The 15,997-nt window shown below is 51.5% G+C and overlaps 1 protein-coding gene across 3 annotated transcripts in view; it reads left to right on the forward strand.

Annotated features, from left to right (window-relative positions):
• Window positions 1–15,997, forward strand: part of mapkbp1 (mitogen-activated protein kinase binding protein 1) — a 34,750-nt gene that overhangs the window by 5,305 nt on the left and 13,448 nt on the right. For 2 of the 3 annotated variants that reach the window (XM_062470218.1, XM_062470216.1), the window contains exons 3-13: window positions 7,365–7,427; window positions 7,857–7,914; window positions 8,963–9,133; window positions 9,341–9,478; window positions 9,682–9,864; window positions 10,321–10,338; window positions 12,214–12,374; window positions 13,509–13,698; window positions 14,700–14,837; window positions 15,092–15,279; window positions 15,811–15,902. In XM_062470218.1, coding sequence (XP_062326202.1) covers window positions 7,365–7,427; window positions 7,857–7,914; window positions 8,963–9,133; window positions 9,341–9,478; window positions 9,682–9,864; window positions 10,321–10,338; window positions 12,214–12,374; window positions 13,509–13,698; window positions 14,700–14,837; window positions 15,092–15,279; window positions 15,811–15,902 — 1,400 coding nt within the window. The remainder of the gene's footprint in view (window positions 1–7,364; window positions 7,428–7,856; window positions 7,915–8,962; window positions 9,134–9,340; window positions 9,479–9,681; window positions 9,865–10,320; window positions 10,339–12,213; window positions 12,375–13,508; window positions 13,699–14,699; window positions 14,838–15,091; window positions 15,280–15,810; window positions 15,903–15,997) is intronic. The other variant, XM_062470217.1, reaches the window with a different exon arrangement.

Genomic DNA, 15,997 nt, shown 5'->3' on the forward strand with positions numbered 1-15,997 from the left:
CACCACAGTTGATAAACATCACCAGTGGAGTACATTCTACACAGTACTCAACAGGGAGGAGGAATAACAGCAGTCAATCTAGGGTGTTCCTCCACCACCAGATATGTCACAGTACCATGCTGCCAGAGCTCACTGAGCACTTGGCATTACAGTTCAGTTGTCCCAGCCCCTCTTGAGGCGGGGCAAGCAGAGCTGAGGAAGTGGTGGATAGAGGACTGAAAACAGCCACAGACAACCAGGGCTAACCCAGAGGAAACTGTCGTGGCAACCAAGAGGAAGTCCATGTCACCACAGAGCCTGAAGTGTCTCAGAGAGGATCTAATGCTGTCTAGTCAGCAACTTCTCCTCACACCTGTGTTCCTCTGGAGGTATGGCAATTTATCCAAGCCCTTGCCAGTGTTATGGGCACAGGACTGTATTCAGGGTTTACAAGCAACGTACAGAGGGGAACTTGCACCCTCTTGGTCTGCAGTCAGATACTCTACCACTGAGCTCTACCCACCCCCTACAGGCACAGCTAAAGAAACTAGCCTCTGCTGCTCCTTGTCCTAGATAAAGTACACAGAGGTGGTAGCCTCTATCTTGTGCAGGCCTGCCTATCTTGATAACACATCTCAGCCCAGTCAAAGTAGGTCACGCCATGCTGGCAGGGACAGTCCTGTAGGTAGCCTGGTGCCCCAGCATGCAGGCCAGCAAGCTGTTTCATCTGGGCCCTGTGTTTAATTAAAGATGAGCTGGTCGTCCCTGCAGATGTGGCCCTCTTATGTCTGAGAGAAGTGTTTAATTAGGCGACTGTACTCTCTTTGGCTGTGCTGCGCTGTAACTGTGTGTATCGACCACAGAGATTCACACATCTCTGTGGAGATAACACGCGTGTTGTTTTTGTTATTGTTGTAGGGTGCTTGTTATGGTTGTGTTGTGATTGTTACGATGCTGTTGTTATGGTTGTGTTGTGATTGTTACGATGCTGTTGTTATGGTTGTGTTGTGATTGTTACGATGCTGTTGTTATGGTTGTGTTGTGATTGTTACGATGCTGTTGTTATGGTTGTGTTGTGATTGTTACGATGCTGTTGTTATGGTTGTGTTGTGATTGTTACGATGCTGTTGTTATGGTTGTGTTGTGATTGTTACGATGCTGTTGTTATGGTTGTGTTGTGATTGTTACGATGCTGTGGTTGTTATGATTCAGTGGTAGGCTTGTCGTCACGCTGTATGAAAAGTGATGTTGCTGGATTTCACAGTGTGGAAGTGTGATCTCTGTGGCTAAACATCAATGCCCCGGGCTAGATTGTTTCACAGGAACTTTTTCAAGTAGCTTACTTCCTCAAACTGAAACTCAGGCGTCCTCACTGCCAACCTTCTGCCCTGGCAACACACTGTCTTAGGTTCATAGAATATCTACCCAATGTTGTTGTCTATTATGTCATTAATTACTTCCTGGAATGTCTTCATATTAATGTTATCATATTAACTTAATCTCAGCAATGCAACTTGTTTTAAGAAATCAGTGCTATAACCTTGCTTAACCTTGGTCCATAATATGTGAGGTTCCTGTAGTGTGGAATGTGTGTTGAAGTTGCGAATGGATTCTGTGGTCCCTGGGTAGTGCAGCATCTCTAGTGGGGTGGAATGAACGTCCTCTGTGAGCGTCCTAACCCCCCCCGCTGGCCAGATCTTACATGCATGACTAGATGCGTGTCAGAGAGAGGCTGGCAGCTCCACACTGACCGCACCACGCACAGCACACGGAACCGCACTGCAGCAAACTGGGTCACTAGCACGAACAGGAGGAAGGGAGAGAGGAAGGATAGGGGGAAGAGGAAGGGAGGTAGAGAGGCATGGCAGACTGGTTGTGAGAGGGAGACAGACAGAGAATGAGGGATGTACAGTAGTTAGAGAAGTGTGGAGCGGGAAAGGAAGGAAGAGAGTGTGGAGGGGGCAAATGAGAGCGTTTGTGCGAAGGGAAGGTGGGGAAGAGGAAGTTGAAAGAAACGGATTGACGGAGTAGGTAATTAAAAGGGAGAGAGGCTGGAAATTGTGGAGTAGTCATTACATAGCCCTGTCCAGGAGAGAGGGTCTGCTGAGCTTAGTACAGGAGGGGCGTGTGCTTGGGGATGGGTGTGTGTGGTGGGGGTGGGGGTTGGGGGTAGGGTGGGGGGGTAGCGCTGTTCTTTTTAGATAAGTGGTGGGTTCTGCAGTGCTCTGTAGAGGAGGGGGTCTGCTCGGTTCTGTAGAGGACGTGTGTGTGTTTGCTATGTTCTCTAGAGGAGTGGTGGTGGTCTGCTATGCTGTGTAGAGGAGGGGGGGTCTGCTGAATGCTGTTCTTTGCTGCAATGCAGTGAGTGTGGCTGCATGGTCTTGTCAGGACTGGTAAGCGATACCCCTGTTGGCTGTCTGCTATTATCCTCTGGAGGGGCTTCCTTAGTGGCCTGACCACCTGTCAGCCTGCCTGGTAAACCTCTAGCCAGATGGACCATGGACGGTCACAACCTCATGCGGTAACTCAACCATATCAGGCAGGACAGGAGAGGAGAGGCTGGGACTAAGGCTTGAGAGAGGTTGGGGCTGAGGCTGGAGAAAGTCTGGGGCGAAGGCTGGACTGAAGGAGAACTAGAAAGAGGCATAGAATGGGGTGGGGAGTTGTTCATATCTTCTTTCACTACTACATATTTGGTATTTAAATTCCGTCACCAACTGGTGTGTGGACAAACTATAGTTTTCCCAATAAAAGCCTATGTTTAAAGTTCAGCATAACCTTCTCTATGGCTGTACCTAGTTCCTAGGGCCTCATGGATATAAGCTAGGTCAGCGATTCCCAACTTGTGGGCCGCGGCCCACTAGTGGTCCGCAAGGGTAATACAGGTGGGCCGCCAAACCAATGAAAACTGTATCAAAATATTTATATATACCGTTGGTAAATGATTATTACAATTCTTACAAATTCTAAAATTACATTTTGTCTTTAATTCTTCATGACTGAAACGCCAGTAGTTACGCTTTGCACTTTGACGAAATACCAACTGACATTTCCGCCTTAATCTGCATTCGCCCACTTCAATACACTATGCACATATCACTTCGGCATATTGCATAAGCCAAGGAAATTACTTCCGGTAACGAGCGGTTACGTTAGAACTCAAACATAAAATGCAGTTTTGTAGAGGAGTTCGGGTTGTCTTCCCAAAATGACAATCAACGATGTACATAGGAGTCTATGTTGCTTAGTGTGGCGCTGATGATCGCTCAAATAAATGTTGCTATGAAAGCGAACCGTTTGGCTCCCGTGGTGTTGTTAAACATGTGTGATAAACACAAATGAAGTGAACTGGTGTGTTGGGTGGCCGCAAAAATATTTGAGCAATGCAAGTGGGCCGCGAAGTGGAAAAGTTCGGGAATGGCTGGGCTAGGTAAATATTGAGTTGGAGTGAGACAGACTTCTTACTCAACATTACAATGTGCTAACCACCCTACCACAGTAATGGACTCGACCGCTTAAACGTCATCACAGAGTTTATACAACCTGCCCTTAAGCACCATACATCTTCCTTGGATGTTTTTTTCCTACAGTAGAGGCTATTGCAGTACATTTCCATGTAGGTGAAATTCTGCCAAAAGGCCTCAGAACATTTGAGTCTTATCTGGGAACGTAACCAGCTGAACCACCCTGACCTGTTTAAGGAGTTGAGAGACAAGTGACCTGTGTGCCTGCCTCCACCTCCCCAAACGCACAGGCTCTGCAGGGCTCTGTCAGGGCTCTGTCAGGGCTCTGTCAGGGCTCTGCAGGGCTCTGTCAGGGCTCTGTCGGGGCTCTGTCGGGGCTCTGTCGGGGCTCTGTCGGGGCTCTGTCGGGGCTCTGTCGGGGCTCTGTCAGGGCTCTGTCAGGGCTCTGTCGGGCTCTGTCAGGGCTCTGCAGGGCTCTGTCGGGGCTCTGTCGGGGCTCTGTCGGGGCTCTGTCGGGGCTCTGTCGGGGCTCTGTCGGGCTCTGTCGGGGCTCTGCCGGGGCTCTGTCGGGGCTCTGTCGGGGCTCTGTCGGGGCTCTGTCGGGGCTCTGTCGGGGCTCTGTCAGGGCTCTGTCAGGGGCAGGGAGAGGTGTGAGAATGGAAAACTGTGCTCATGCCTCGCTGTTGGCTGCACCAGAGTTTAAAGGTAGCATAACCTTACCGTGTGTTTACTTATTGCTGAAGTGTTTACTCACTGTGTGCTTTGAGGCAGGGTGAGTCTTGTCCGGGATCAATGCAACAGTTGACAGATATACTGTACGTGTACAAACACACACACACACACACACACACACACACACACACACCAAGGCCATGTGTGGAAACCATTCCTAGTTCATATGCATCACTTCATCCGTAACTTTAGAACAAGCAGCGTCTGTCTCCGTCTTCCTTATGCAGCAGAGGTGGTTCGGGGTTTGGAACCATGCTCTCTCTCAAGACAAAGGGAATGCTCCCAGTCCAGCTGTCTAAGGGGTGGAGAGCCAAAGCGACACTGTGGAGGGGGAGGCTGGGTTAGAATGACTAGAGGAAGAAAGTTGGGTTTGTGGAGAAGTGAGTAATGGGATATTGATACATGAGCTCTCTCTCACTCCCCTCTCTCACCATTCTCATCCCTCTGTACCTCCTCTTGGCTAGGAGTAGTCATGCCTCTGCTATTACTTTACCACTGACACACACACACACACTGTGTAAAACACCCTACAGTCACTCAGTGCTTGTGGATGACAGCTAGCAGTGACGTACTGCCCTGTCCTGTATACAAAGACCAGACGCTCTACAGTATTGTAGACCTATTCACTGAGAAGACGTGAAGCTGTTCTATGATGTCCCCTAGGGCCTGGCTTCCCACAGAACACTGAATATGGCAACCGGGAAACCGGACAAGTAATTCACACACAAAGAACTCCAGAGCCCCTGGCACTCTCTTTCTCTCCTCTCTCTCTCTCTCCTCTCTCTCTCTCTCTCTCTCTCTCTCTCTCTCTCTCTCTCTCTCTCTCTCTCTCTCTCTCTCTCTCTCTCTCTCTCTCTCTCTCTCTCTCTCTCTCTCTCTCTCTCTCTCTCTCTCTCTCTCTCTCTCTCTTCTCGTTCACTCTCTCCCTTTCACTCTCTTGCTCTCTCTCTCTGTCTCTCTCTCTCTCTCTTCTCTCTTTCACTGTCTCCCTTTCACTCTCTTGCTCTCTCTCTCTCTCTCTCTCTCTCTCTCTCTCTCTCTCCTCGTTCACTACTCTCCCTTTCACTCTCTTGCTCTCTCTCTCTGTCTCTCTCACTTCTCTCTTTCACTCTCTCCCTTTCACTCTCTTGCTCTCTCTCTCTCTCTCTCTCTCTCTCTTTCTGTCTGTCTCTCCCTCTCTCTCTCTCGGTGTAACTCACTGTCTTTAACAGTTGTGTTTACAACTTGCCAGAGCTGGCTGCTTGCCAGTTACTTTTGCTGTGACTTTTATACTGTATCGTTTAACTAGTAACCCTGTATCCCTGGACACTCAGCAGCCACCACACAGCACAGCCCCCATCACCCTGCCCCCAGCACCAGACACCCTCCTCTCTGTCTTCTGCCCCCAGCACCAGACACCCTCCTCTCTGTCTTCTGCCCCCAGCACCAGACACCCTCCTCTCTGTCTTCTGCCCCCAGCACCAGACAACCCTCCTCTCTGTCTTCTGCCCCCAGCACCAGACACCCTCCTCTCTGTCTTCTGCCCCCAGCACCCTTCTCCCTGCCCCACCGCCCGTGTCCCTACCTTCAGCACCTCTCTCTCTGCACCCAGCACCAGACACCCTTCCCCCAGCACCCAGCCCACCCAGGTCATTTCCTGCTTACTGGTCAGGTGAAGACTGGAAATTCTAATTCTGAGAGAGGGAGAGAGGCAGGCTAGGTTATAAATGTGTAAGAGCTCATCTTGTAGTCAACGGAGTCCTCTGGCTGCTGGCCCAGTCTCTTGAATGTTGTAATCACGCCCCCCCCCCTCCCCCCCACCCCCTCTCAGGCTGTAGAGCGACCATCAACATCATCCTCTCACTGCTCTCAGACAGGCTTTAGTCCTGGTATCTCCCACTGACACCTGCTCAGCAGGTGCTCTGTAGTGTACAGCCTGGCACGAGGCAGCCAGAGTCCAGCTGGCATGGTCTACCTGGGGATTAGGTTGGGTAACGTTGGCCCTTGCATCGCCACCTCCAGTAAAGATGGACATTATCTGGCACCGCTACTGTGAGACATCTGTTAACCTTCTCCCTTTTAATGTTCTAGAACTATCTGTTGGTTTTATCTTTGTTTAGGCCAGTTTACAGAGGGCAAGAAACCAGACAGGAAAGAGCCGTAAACAGGAAGGATGTGGTCGTGGCAGGGCGGAACAAGGAGTAGCCTAGTTTTCTCAAAAGAAAGGCCTGTTGTGACTAGAGGCTGTTCTATGCTCTGTACTCTACCCATCTAGGGTGACCTTAGTCTCTTTACTCAACTCCCTGACCTCATGTTGCGTGCTCCTTTGAAGATACAGCACCTGGACGTGTTGTTTTGTGTTCAAAGGCTTATTAAACAGCATAACCCCACCCTGTTGCCACTTAAACACACACACACACACACACTTTTGACTGCCACACAGTCAAAGAACTGAAGGTAGCAAAGTGACAGTCATCGTCTTCTTCCAAGGACTTCTGGGTAATAGATTTCCTGCGTGTCTCTGCTCTATGTTACTGGCGCTTTTCTCCTGGGAGATGAAATGCAAAAGACCAACAAAACATTCTGCTTAGTCATTCTTTTATTGTGGACTGCATTTATATAGCGCTTTTCTACCTTAGCGGGACTCAAAGCGCTTTACAATGTTTGCCTCTCATTCACCCATTCATACTCTCAATCACACATACCGACGGCAGCGAGCTACCATGCAAGGCGCCGGCCTGCCCATCGGGAGCAACTTGGGGTTCAGAGTCTTGCTCAAGGATACTTCGGCACATGTCCTGGGAGGAGTCGGGGATCGAACCGCCAACCTTGCGATTGACAGACAACCCTCTCTACCCCCTGAGCCACAGCCGCTCAGTATGTGTGTATGTATTCACACACATACACACATACTGACTCACTGAAGTTAGTTTGGGAGCTTAATGTACCAGATTCAAGGCCATGAAAAACACAGGATTTATTTCACTTTATTTTAGAGCTTTTCCCAGGTTAATTTTGTCTAGAAGCTCTGATAAAGCTTAAGTGGATAGTCTGTTATTGCTGGCGGACTTTGCATCAGCTTTCAGAAGATGCCCTTTCTCACTGGCACCGAACCTAAAGCTTTACTAGTCGGTATAATTCCATGTTGAGTGTTATTGAGTCATCAGTGTGTGTGTGTGTCTAACCTCCTGCCCTGCTCTACTTCCACAGATGTGTGGTGGTCCTGCTGAACCCCAAGAAGAACAAGCAGCACCACATCCTCAACAGCTCCAGGTGAGGATGGTGTCTGACGAGGTTCATAGGTGCCAGGTGCACTTCAAGCCCTTGGATCTTTTGATGTTGTGCATGTCCAGAACTTCTGTCCATCTCCCTAACCCCTGACACTGGACCACTCCCTAGCTCACTCTGACACGCCCTGTGGGACATCACTATGGAAACTACCACGGGCTCCCTACATGGCCTTCCTGTTCCTCAGACTAAATAACGCTGCCAAAAGTACAGTTGTGATTGTCTGGACCTCCTTACAGTTTGGAAGCTTTTTGAATTGTCAACACACTGTTCTGTGCATTCAACAGGTTTATTGATTCTGGTGAATGTTGTCATTGTCTCAATACGATCCAGCCTAGACAGGAAGTCCCACTAGAGACAGGAAGTGGTCACTTCAACAGTAAATGAACTATTTCCTGTTTTCCCTCCCCACAGGAAGACCATCACCACGGTATCCTTCTCTCCAGATGGCAAATATGTGGTTACTGGAGAGGTGAGTACCTGACTCACTGGCCTCAATAGACAGGACTAGACTGGGCATGAAAAAGAAAGAATGAATAGAGAGTCTCGAGTTGATATTGAAAGTAGTGCCTCTATGTGTTATGTTATGTTTTCAGAACAGTGATAGGTCAGACTAAGACCGACTTAGTGTCTTCTGGAATGCCTTCAAGCTCTGTGTATACCAGTTAGAACTGTTGACTGTGTGTTTGAGTGGGTGGATACAGAGAGGGCTGGGTCTGTAGGTGTGAGGTCTGTATCTCTGTTTGTGTGTGTGTTTGTGTGTCTAATCTGCTCCTCCGGTAGCTCGGAGCTTAGAAGACAAGTGAGTGTGTGCTTCAGCGTTGCCATAGCAACGGAGGGCAAGGTGCCAGACTGTTGTCTGAGGGGAGAAAGTGAATAAATGAAAGATAGGAGAGATACAGGGAACACAGGGAAATGGAGGAAAGACCAACCAGGACAAATCAGGAAGAGGAACAGACATGGAAGAAAAGAAAGGAGATGGACAGGAATGGGGGATGAGCTACAGAGAAGGGTGGAGGTGCCAGTAGCTGAAGCAGAAGGCCCCCAGCATGTGCCTGTCTGTGGCTGGGCTGATGCATGCTGGGAAATGCAGTCCTACAGATCCTCCTTCCTGCCCCCCTAATAGCAGACAGACTTCCCCAGCTGTCCCTTCTAGGTCATGCTGCTACGGAGCACCGAGAGGGATGAAAGGATTGAAGAGAGAGAGAGAGAGAGAGAGAGAGAGAGAGAGAGAGAGAGAGAGAGAGAGAGAGAGAGAGAGAGAGAGAGAGAGAGAGAGAGAGAGAGAGAGAGAGAGAGAGAGAGAGAGAGAGAGGAGAAAGAAAGAGCAGGAGATGAGCTGTTATGCATAAGATAGAGGGAGAACGAGGAGTGAAGTCTTGTTGACCCTGTTGAGATCACCATGTCCTGCCCTGAGCCAGCTTGTCTAATTACAGTTTCAGTTCACCGATTACCTCTATTATCTCTCACCCACCGCCCACTCCTCATCTGTGTCTCTCGCTCCTCCTCCTCCTCCCCAGAGTGGGCACATGCCAGCGGTGCGTGTGTGGGACGTGGCAGAGCGGACCCAGGTGGCAGAGCTGCAGGAACACAAGTATGGGATCTCCTGCGTGGCCTTCTCCCCCAACAGCAAGTACATCATCAGCGTGGGCTACCAGCATGATATGATCGTCAATGTCTGGGCCTGGAAGGTACACACCCACACAAACACACATATACACACACATGCACACACATATGTACACATACAATACACAGTATACACACCCAGTGAAGCATACACAAACATACATATATACACAGTGTAAACACACGTACAATACACACAGACACACATACGTACACACACCCACAGCTATTTAACGGTACGTTCCGTTGTGTTTATGTGCTCCTCTCAGAAAAACGTGGTGGTAGCAGCCAATAAGGTGTCCAGCAAGGTGACTGCTGTGTCCTTCTCAGATGACTCCTCCTACTTTGTCACGGCAGGAAACAGACATGTCAAGTTCTGGTACCTTGACCACACCAAGTCCTCCAAGGTAACGTCCAAGCAGATCACACGCACCCCCCCACACCGTGTCCTCCTGTCTCTCTGTTCATCTCTCCAACTCTTCCCGTCTCCATCCATTTCTCTCTCCTTCTCATCCCTCCTGCCACCTCTCGCTCCATTCATGTCACCTTTCTCTGCTCTAAACCCCCCCCCCCCCCCATTTCATTTTTCGACTCCTCTCCCTCCATCCAGGTGAACGCTACTGTCCCTCTTCTGGGGCGCTCAGGGTTGCTAGGGGAGCTGAGGAACAACTTCTTCAGTGACGTGGCGTGTGGGCGGGGCCGCAAGGCGGACAGCACCTTCTGCATCACCTCCTCGGGGCTGCTGTGTGAGTTCAACGACAAACGGCTGCTGGACAAATGGGTGGAGCTACGGGTGAGTCAGACAGAGAGACTCCTCTGGGTTTACTGGCAGCCGCGATGTACTGTCTTGTATCGGTCCTTACCACACCGTACTGTATCGCGTCAAATCTCAAGTGACTGGCCTCTTTAAACAGTGGTGTCCCACCCTCATCTCTCACCATGTAAAAGTATTGCCACTGTCAGTGCAGTCAACACCAGAGCTAAGTAAAGAGAAGGTTGCAGGTCATGTTGCTCCCCCTGCTTAGAGAGCTTTCCGTGTAAGACTGGCCCCATGTCAAGCCTCTTGGCTGTGAAACTTGTCCTGTGTACTAGAGTTAACTGTACACACTGTACACAACTTTCAGCTTCTCTTAGATGTTAATCCAACTGCTTTCCTGCCAGTGTGTTTGTGCGTGCGTGTGTGTTGATGTGGCCCTGCTGCTGTCTAACGCCAGCTCTACTCTGCTTCCTCTCCTCTGACTTTGTCCAGAAAAACGACTGTATCACAGTAAGTCAGCCAGTCAGCCCGCCTCCCCCCACTCACTTATCATCCCATTGGATGGATCCGCTGGACACTGCAGTCAATCATGCTCACCTGTCTTCCTTATTGGCTGTGTGTCTGTGACTGGTGTTCTTCATCATGTTCATGTTGGATGGTCTCTTCCAGCTGTTGCTGTCTGTCCATCCACTGACTCTTGTCTCACAGCAGCTCAGAAGCTATAACCTCACTCACGCACCTCCACTGACCTACAGTAGCATGGCTGAGTTCACATTCGGGCCCCAAGGCTGGTCTGAGCTGAACTGGTCATGCCATCAATAGTGCAGAAACAATACTGATGAACCCTGGCTTCCAGTGTCAGGAGCCCTCTGACCACAATGACTCAGTTAGTCATCCTCAGCCCTGAAGTGGGTCATCATGGCTACAGGGATAGTGGGATGGAGGGAGGGAGGGAGGGAGGGAGAGAAGGGAGGGAAGAAGAGAAGGAAGGAAGGAGAACAAGAGACTGCACAATCATGCTTTTGTATCCTGCCTGATCCCAACGCTGTGTGTGAGGGGAGTGAGAGAAAAAAGATGGAGAGAGAGAGGGCGACCAAACAAAAAAGAGAGAAAGAGGAAGGGAAGTGATGGTAGGAATAAATAAACGGCTGATGGATATTTGGGTGGGATCCAAATGACAAAGCAAAGAAAGGAATACAGATATTCTTTGATTTGTAATGGAGAGAGAGAGAGACAAAGTGATAGTGACGGAAGAGATGAAGAGAGGGAAAGAAAACGATGAGAAACAGGCGGACAATACCGGCTCTGTGTGAGGAATAATCTACTGTTGCACCATCGCATTCCAGCCTGCCGGGATGTGACTATCACCCTACTCATCTGATCACACACCTACACCCTCTGCCTCTCTCTGTTAAACTCCTATTTGATACCGTTAGTATTCAATACCAAGCTGGAATGTGCTTCCCAGAGTGAACTAAGATTCCTATCTTCTTTAGGCCTCCCTCGCTCTCACTGTCACAGGACCCTCGTCTGTCCCCCCCCCCCACTAAACTCTGTCCGTGTCTGTCTGTTGGATGAACAGAACAAAGCTTCTCTCTGGTTTCTTCCCTGGTATTATGGAATTTTTCAGTTGCGTGACTTCCAGCAGATGCGAGCGGCGTACAGTGCACTTTGGCAATCTGAGCCTAAAGAGGAATGTGTGAAAGATTTCGTCAATCTAGTGGTATGAGACACACAGCAAATCACTGTGTCTTGGGCTAGCGCCAGATAGACAAGCTGCATGCCTGAATCAACATTTAAACTGCATTGACACATTCACAGCAGGTCTAACACTGATATTTCAATTTGTATTAGATTGTAATGTGCACAGTCAAGTGATCCAAGGATTATCACCCCCCTCAAAAAGAACAATATTATACTCCCATAGCATAGTAACTGGGATAAGATACACAGTTGCTCCAACAGATTGGGGCCCTGGTTCTTTGAGGCCTGAATGAGTCAGAGAGCGTAGCCTGTGTGGGTAAAGACCGTGTAATAGACTGGCTCTCTGATGCTGCAGGCCTGCTGACTGCAGGTCCCTACTGGCTCTCTCTGACACACACACACACACACACACACACACACACACACACACACACACGTACCCTGTGCTTAGTGCACACACCTTCATCATCGACTGGACCATCCCTTGGCTTTACTGTCACAACCACTTCACAACCCTCGGGACCCATGTGTGTGAGAGTATTGTGGGTGTATGTGAGGTGCACATTATACCTCAAATTCCATTTGGGTCTTCCACAGAATGAAAATGGTTACTTATGAGGGTCTTTCAAATTGTGTCTCTCCTCCCCTCTCCTCCCCTCTCCTCCCCTCCTCCCTCTCCAGACCAGCCAGGCCACCTCTCTGTCTGTGACAGAGGATCTGATCTTCTGTGGCTGTGCAGATGGGACGGTGCGAGCCTTCAGCCCCATCAACCTCCACTTCATCTGCACCCTGCCGCGACCACACTGCCTGGGCTCTGACATCGCCAGCCTGGTGGAGGCCAGGTGAGACAGACACAAACACTTGCTCACACACACAGAGTACCCCCCCCCCCCCCCCCCCCATAACATGACTTACTGTGACCCGAGTCTTATCATGAATAGAGTTCCAGTGGCAGAAGTCTGACTCTTCAGTGGTGTCTTTGTATCAGTAGGGAACAGCAGCGCATGGTTCCCTCGTAAGCTGCAGCCTGTTTGTGAGTCTGTGTGTGCAGACTGTCTGGTCTTTCATACAGTACATAAACCATCACATGGTTATTTAAATAGCCCCAGCTAAGCACAAACCTCCATGCAGTCCTCTCTGCTCCACCAGTCCTTCCAGATCTGGTGGGCTCAGATGGAGCTATCTGGCAGGGGCCTGGATGCTTTATATTCCTGTTTGGTTCCCTCCTCCTCAGGGGCTTTCTAGATACAGTGGATGTTTTGTTAGAACCACAGGAAAGGAATTCTCCTTCATAAATATGTACGGAGAGTTCCAGAATAATGTTTCAGGAACGCAGGCCGTTTAGTGAGGTTGTCATGATCCACTAACACAAACACGGTACAAATGTGCCACAAACACGCGGCGCAAACGACTAGTTGAGCATATGATTCAGGGTTTAAGGACAGAATCAGAGTTAATGAAAGTACAAGATGGATTCCAGGATGTTAAAAACAATGTCGGCATCTGAGTTTCTGACTACTCCCTACAATCCTCTTCATGCCTTGGTGGCAAGAGTCTGTTCAGTCGAGTGTTTCTAAGTCTTGTCTTGAGACTGCTCTTTCTGACTCCAGTCTTCAGCCTCTGCTGACCACTGGGCTGTGTATAGACACGTCTCCATAGAAACGCAGCAGTTTTTCCAGCAGGCTTGCATTCCTGTCCCAGGAGGTCTTCGCCAACGATTCAGGCAACGGGAGTGCAGACGTTAAATCACCGGTGAAAAGATGCCAACCGGTTGCCAGTAGCTGGCGGTTTCCTACAGCCCTCTCAGCCCTGTAACATTTAACTGCTCCCTCTATCCTAATTCTCCTCCAGCTGGTCGCTAGGTCCTGTTGGATTCTAGTCTGCATGACAAGATTTAGCCAACACATCAACTATTCAAGTAAAATGGGATTCGAAAATGTCTTTCTCTCTTTCCTTTTCACCCGACCCCTCCAAAGCCACCTCTTCTCCCACAAGACCGACGCCCGCTTTCCTGACACGGTGGCGGTGACCTACGACCCCAGCAGCCGCTGGCTCTCCTGCGTCTACAACGACCACAGTCTGTACGTGTGGGATGTCCGCGACCTGCGCAAAGTGGGCAAGGTCTACTCTGCCCTGTACCACTCTGCTTGCGTCTGGAGCACGGAGGTGAGTCCGGCCGCACGCGCAAGGGAAGCAGGGGGTAGGGGGAGGAGGGGGTAGGGGGAGCAGGGGGTAGGGGGAGCAGGGGGTAGGGGAAGCAGGGGGTAGGGGAAGCAGGGGGTAGGGGAAGCAGGGGGTAGGGGAAGCAGGGGGTAGGGGAAGCAGGGGGTAGGGGGAGCAGGGGGTAGGGGAAGCAGGGGGTAGGGGAGGTAGGGGGAGCAGGGGGTAGGGGGAGCAGGGGGTAGGGGAAGCAGGGGGTAGGGGAAGCAGGGGGTAGGGGGAGCAGGGGGTAGGGGGAGCAGGGGGTAGGGGGAGCAGGGGGTAGGGGGAGCAGGGGGTAGGGGAGGTAGGGGGAGCAGGGGGTAGGGGAAGCAGGGGGTAGGGGGAGCAGGGGGTAGGGGGAGCAGGGGGTAGGGGAGGTAGGGGGAGCAGGGGGTAGGGGAAGCAGGGGGTAGGGGAGGTAGGGGGAGCAGGGGGTAGGGGAAGCAGGGGGTAGGGGGAGCAGGGGGTAGGGGAAGTAGGGGAAGCAGGGGGTAGGGGAGGTAGGGGAAGCAGGGGGTAGGGGGAGCAGGGGGTAGGGGAGGTAGGGGGAGCAGGGGGTAGGGGGAGCAGGGGGTAGAGGGAGCAGGGGGTAGGGGGAGCAGGGGGTAGGGGGAGCAGGGGGTAGAGGGAGCAGGGGGTAGGGGGAGCAGGGGGTAGGGGAAGCAGGGGGTAGGGGGAGCAGGGGGTAGGGGGAGCAGGGGGTAGAGGGAGCAGGGGGTAGGGGGAGCAGGGGGTAGGGGAAGCAGGGGGTAGGGGAAGCAGGGGGTAGGCGGAGCAGGGGGTAGGGGGAGCAGGGGGTAGGGGGAGCAGGGGGAGCAGGGGGTAGGGGGAGCAGGGGGTAGGGGAAGCAGGGGGTAGGCGGAGCAGGGGGTAGGGGGAGCAGGGGGTAGGGGGAGCAGGGGGTGGGGGAGCAGGGGAGGATGAGGAGTGTGTGACCAGGGGCTGTGGTGGTGTCCGTCCCCCAGGTGTACCCTGAGGAGCGAGGGGTGGACAAGCCCTGCCTGCCTCCTGGCTCCTTCCTCAGCTGCTCGTCAGATAACACCATCCGCCTGTGGAACACCGACACACACAGCACCACGCTCAGCCGCAACGTCATCAGCAACGTGAGTCACACAGAGGCACACTCCAGACGCACACTCCAGACGCACACTCCAGACGCACACTCCAGACACACACTCCAGACGCACACTCAAGACGCACACTCCAGACGCACACTCCAGACGCACACTCCAGACGCACACTCCAGACGCACACTCCAGACGCACACTCCAGACACACATGCACATTGCACACACGGGTAGGGTTGTGTACCGTGTAAGATGGATTTCCTCTCCCTCCTGTGCATGCTGCTCTGTAGGACTTGCAGAAGATCATCTACATGGACAACAACACATCAGGCCTGCTGGACACGGAGTGTGTGGGCACGGCCAACACAGAGAAAACCCCGGACACACACACCTCAGACACACGCACCGGCATCAGGACCATGGCCCTCAGCCCAGACGGACAGCACCTGGCCTCCGGAGACCGCAATGGCACGCTCAGGTCAGCAGGAAGATGATGATGACGAGGAGGATAGGAGTGATGATGATCATGATGATAGTGGTGGTACTGCTTCTAAGAAGTGTTGGGTAAAGTTCCCTGAGGTCACAGTCTCCAGTGCCCTGTTTTCCAGTTGTTCTCCTGAGCCTGGCTCCTACTACAATTAAATCAGGCTAATTGGGCCTCTGAGAACAGGCTGTGTTGCAGTTTGGTTCTGAGCCCCAGAGACAGGTTATGGTCCACTCAGGCTCTAGCACAGCAATCATTTTTCCACAAGGCCAGATAGATACATTACAGCTCAGCACAGGGACTTCTAACCCAGGTAGACCCAGGCCAGAGCCCCCCCTACCTCTGTCTGAGCTGAGTTGTCAGGCAAGGGGGACTGGGAGTGCTGGTCAGCACCACAGCAGCTCCTACTGAAGCACTAATGGGACTTCCATTTGTCAAGAGACCATAGCAGCACGCTGAACTCTGATTATTTAGGGATGAAAAATGTCTTGAAGTTAAAGGAGTGCTATGCTTTGTGTGTTTCAGGATCCACGAGCTGGAGAGCATGGAAGAGATCCTGAACGTCCAGGCCCACGACTCTGAGATCCTCTGTCTAGAATACTCCAAACCTGAAACTGGTGAGAGAGGGAGGGAGGGAATCCTACCCCTGCTGTAAGCACCAGCTACTGTAGAACGTCCAGGTGGTAGCCACATGCTCAACCGATCCTCCCTC

The sequence above is a fragment of the Osmerus eperlanus genome, chromosome 9 (genome assembly GCF_963692335.1).
Source record: "Osmerus eperlanus chromosome 9, fOsmEpe2.1, whole genome shotgun sequence".
NCBI lineage: Eukaryota > Metazoa > Chordata > Actinopteri > Osmeriformes > Osmeridae > Osmerus > Osmerus eperlanus.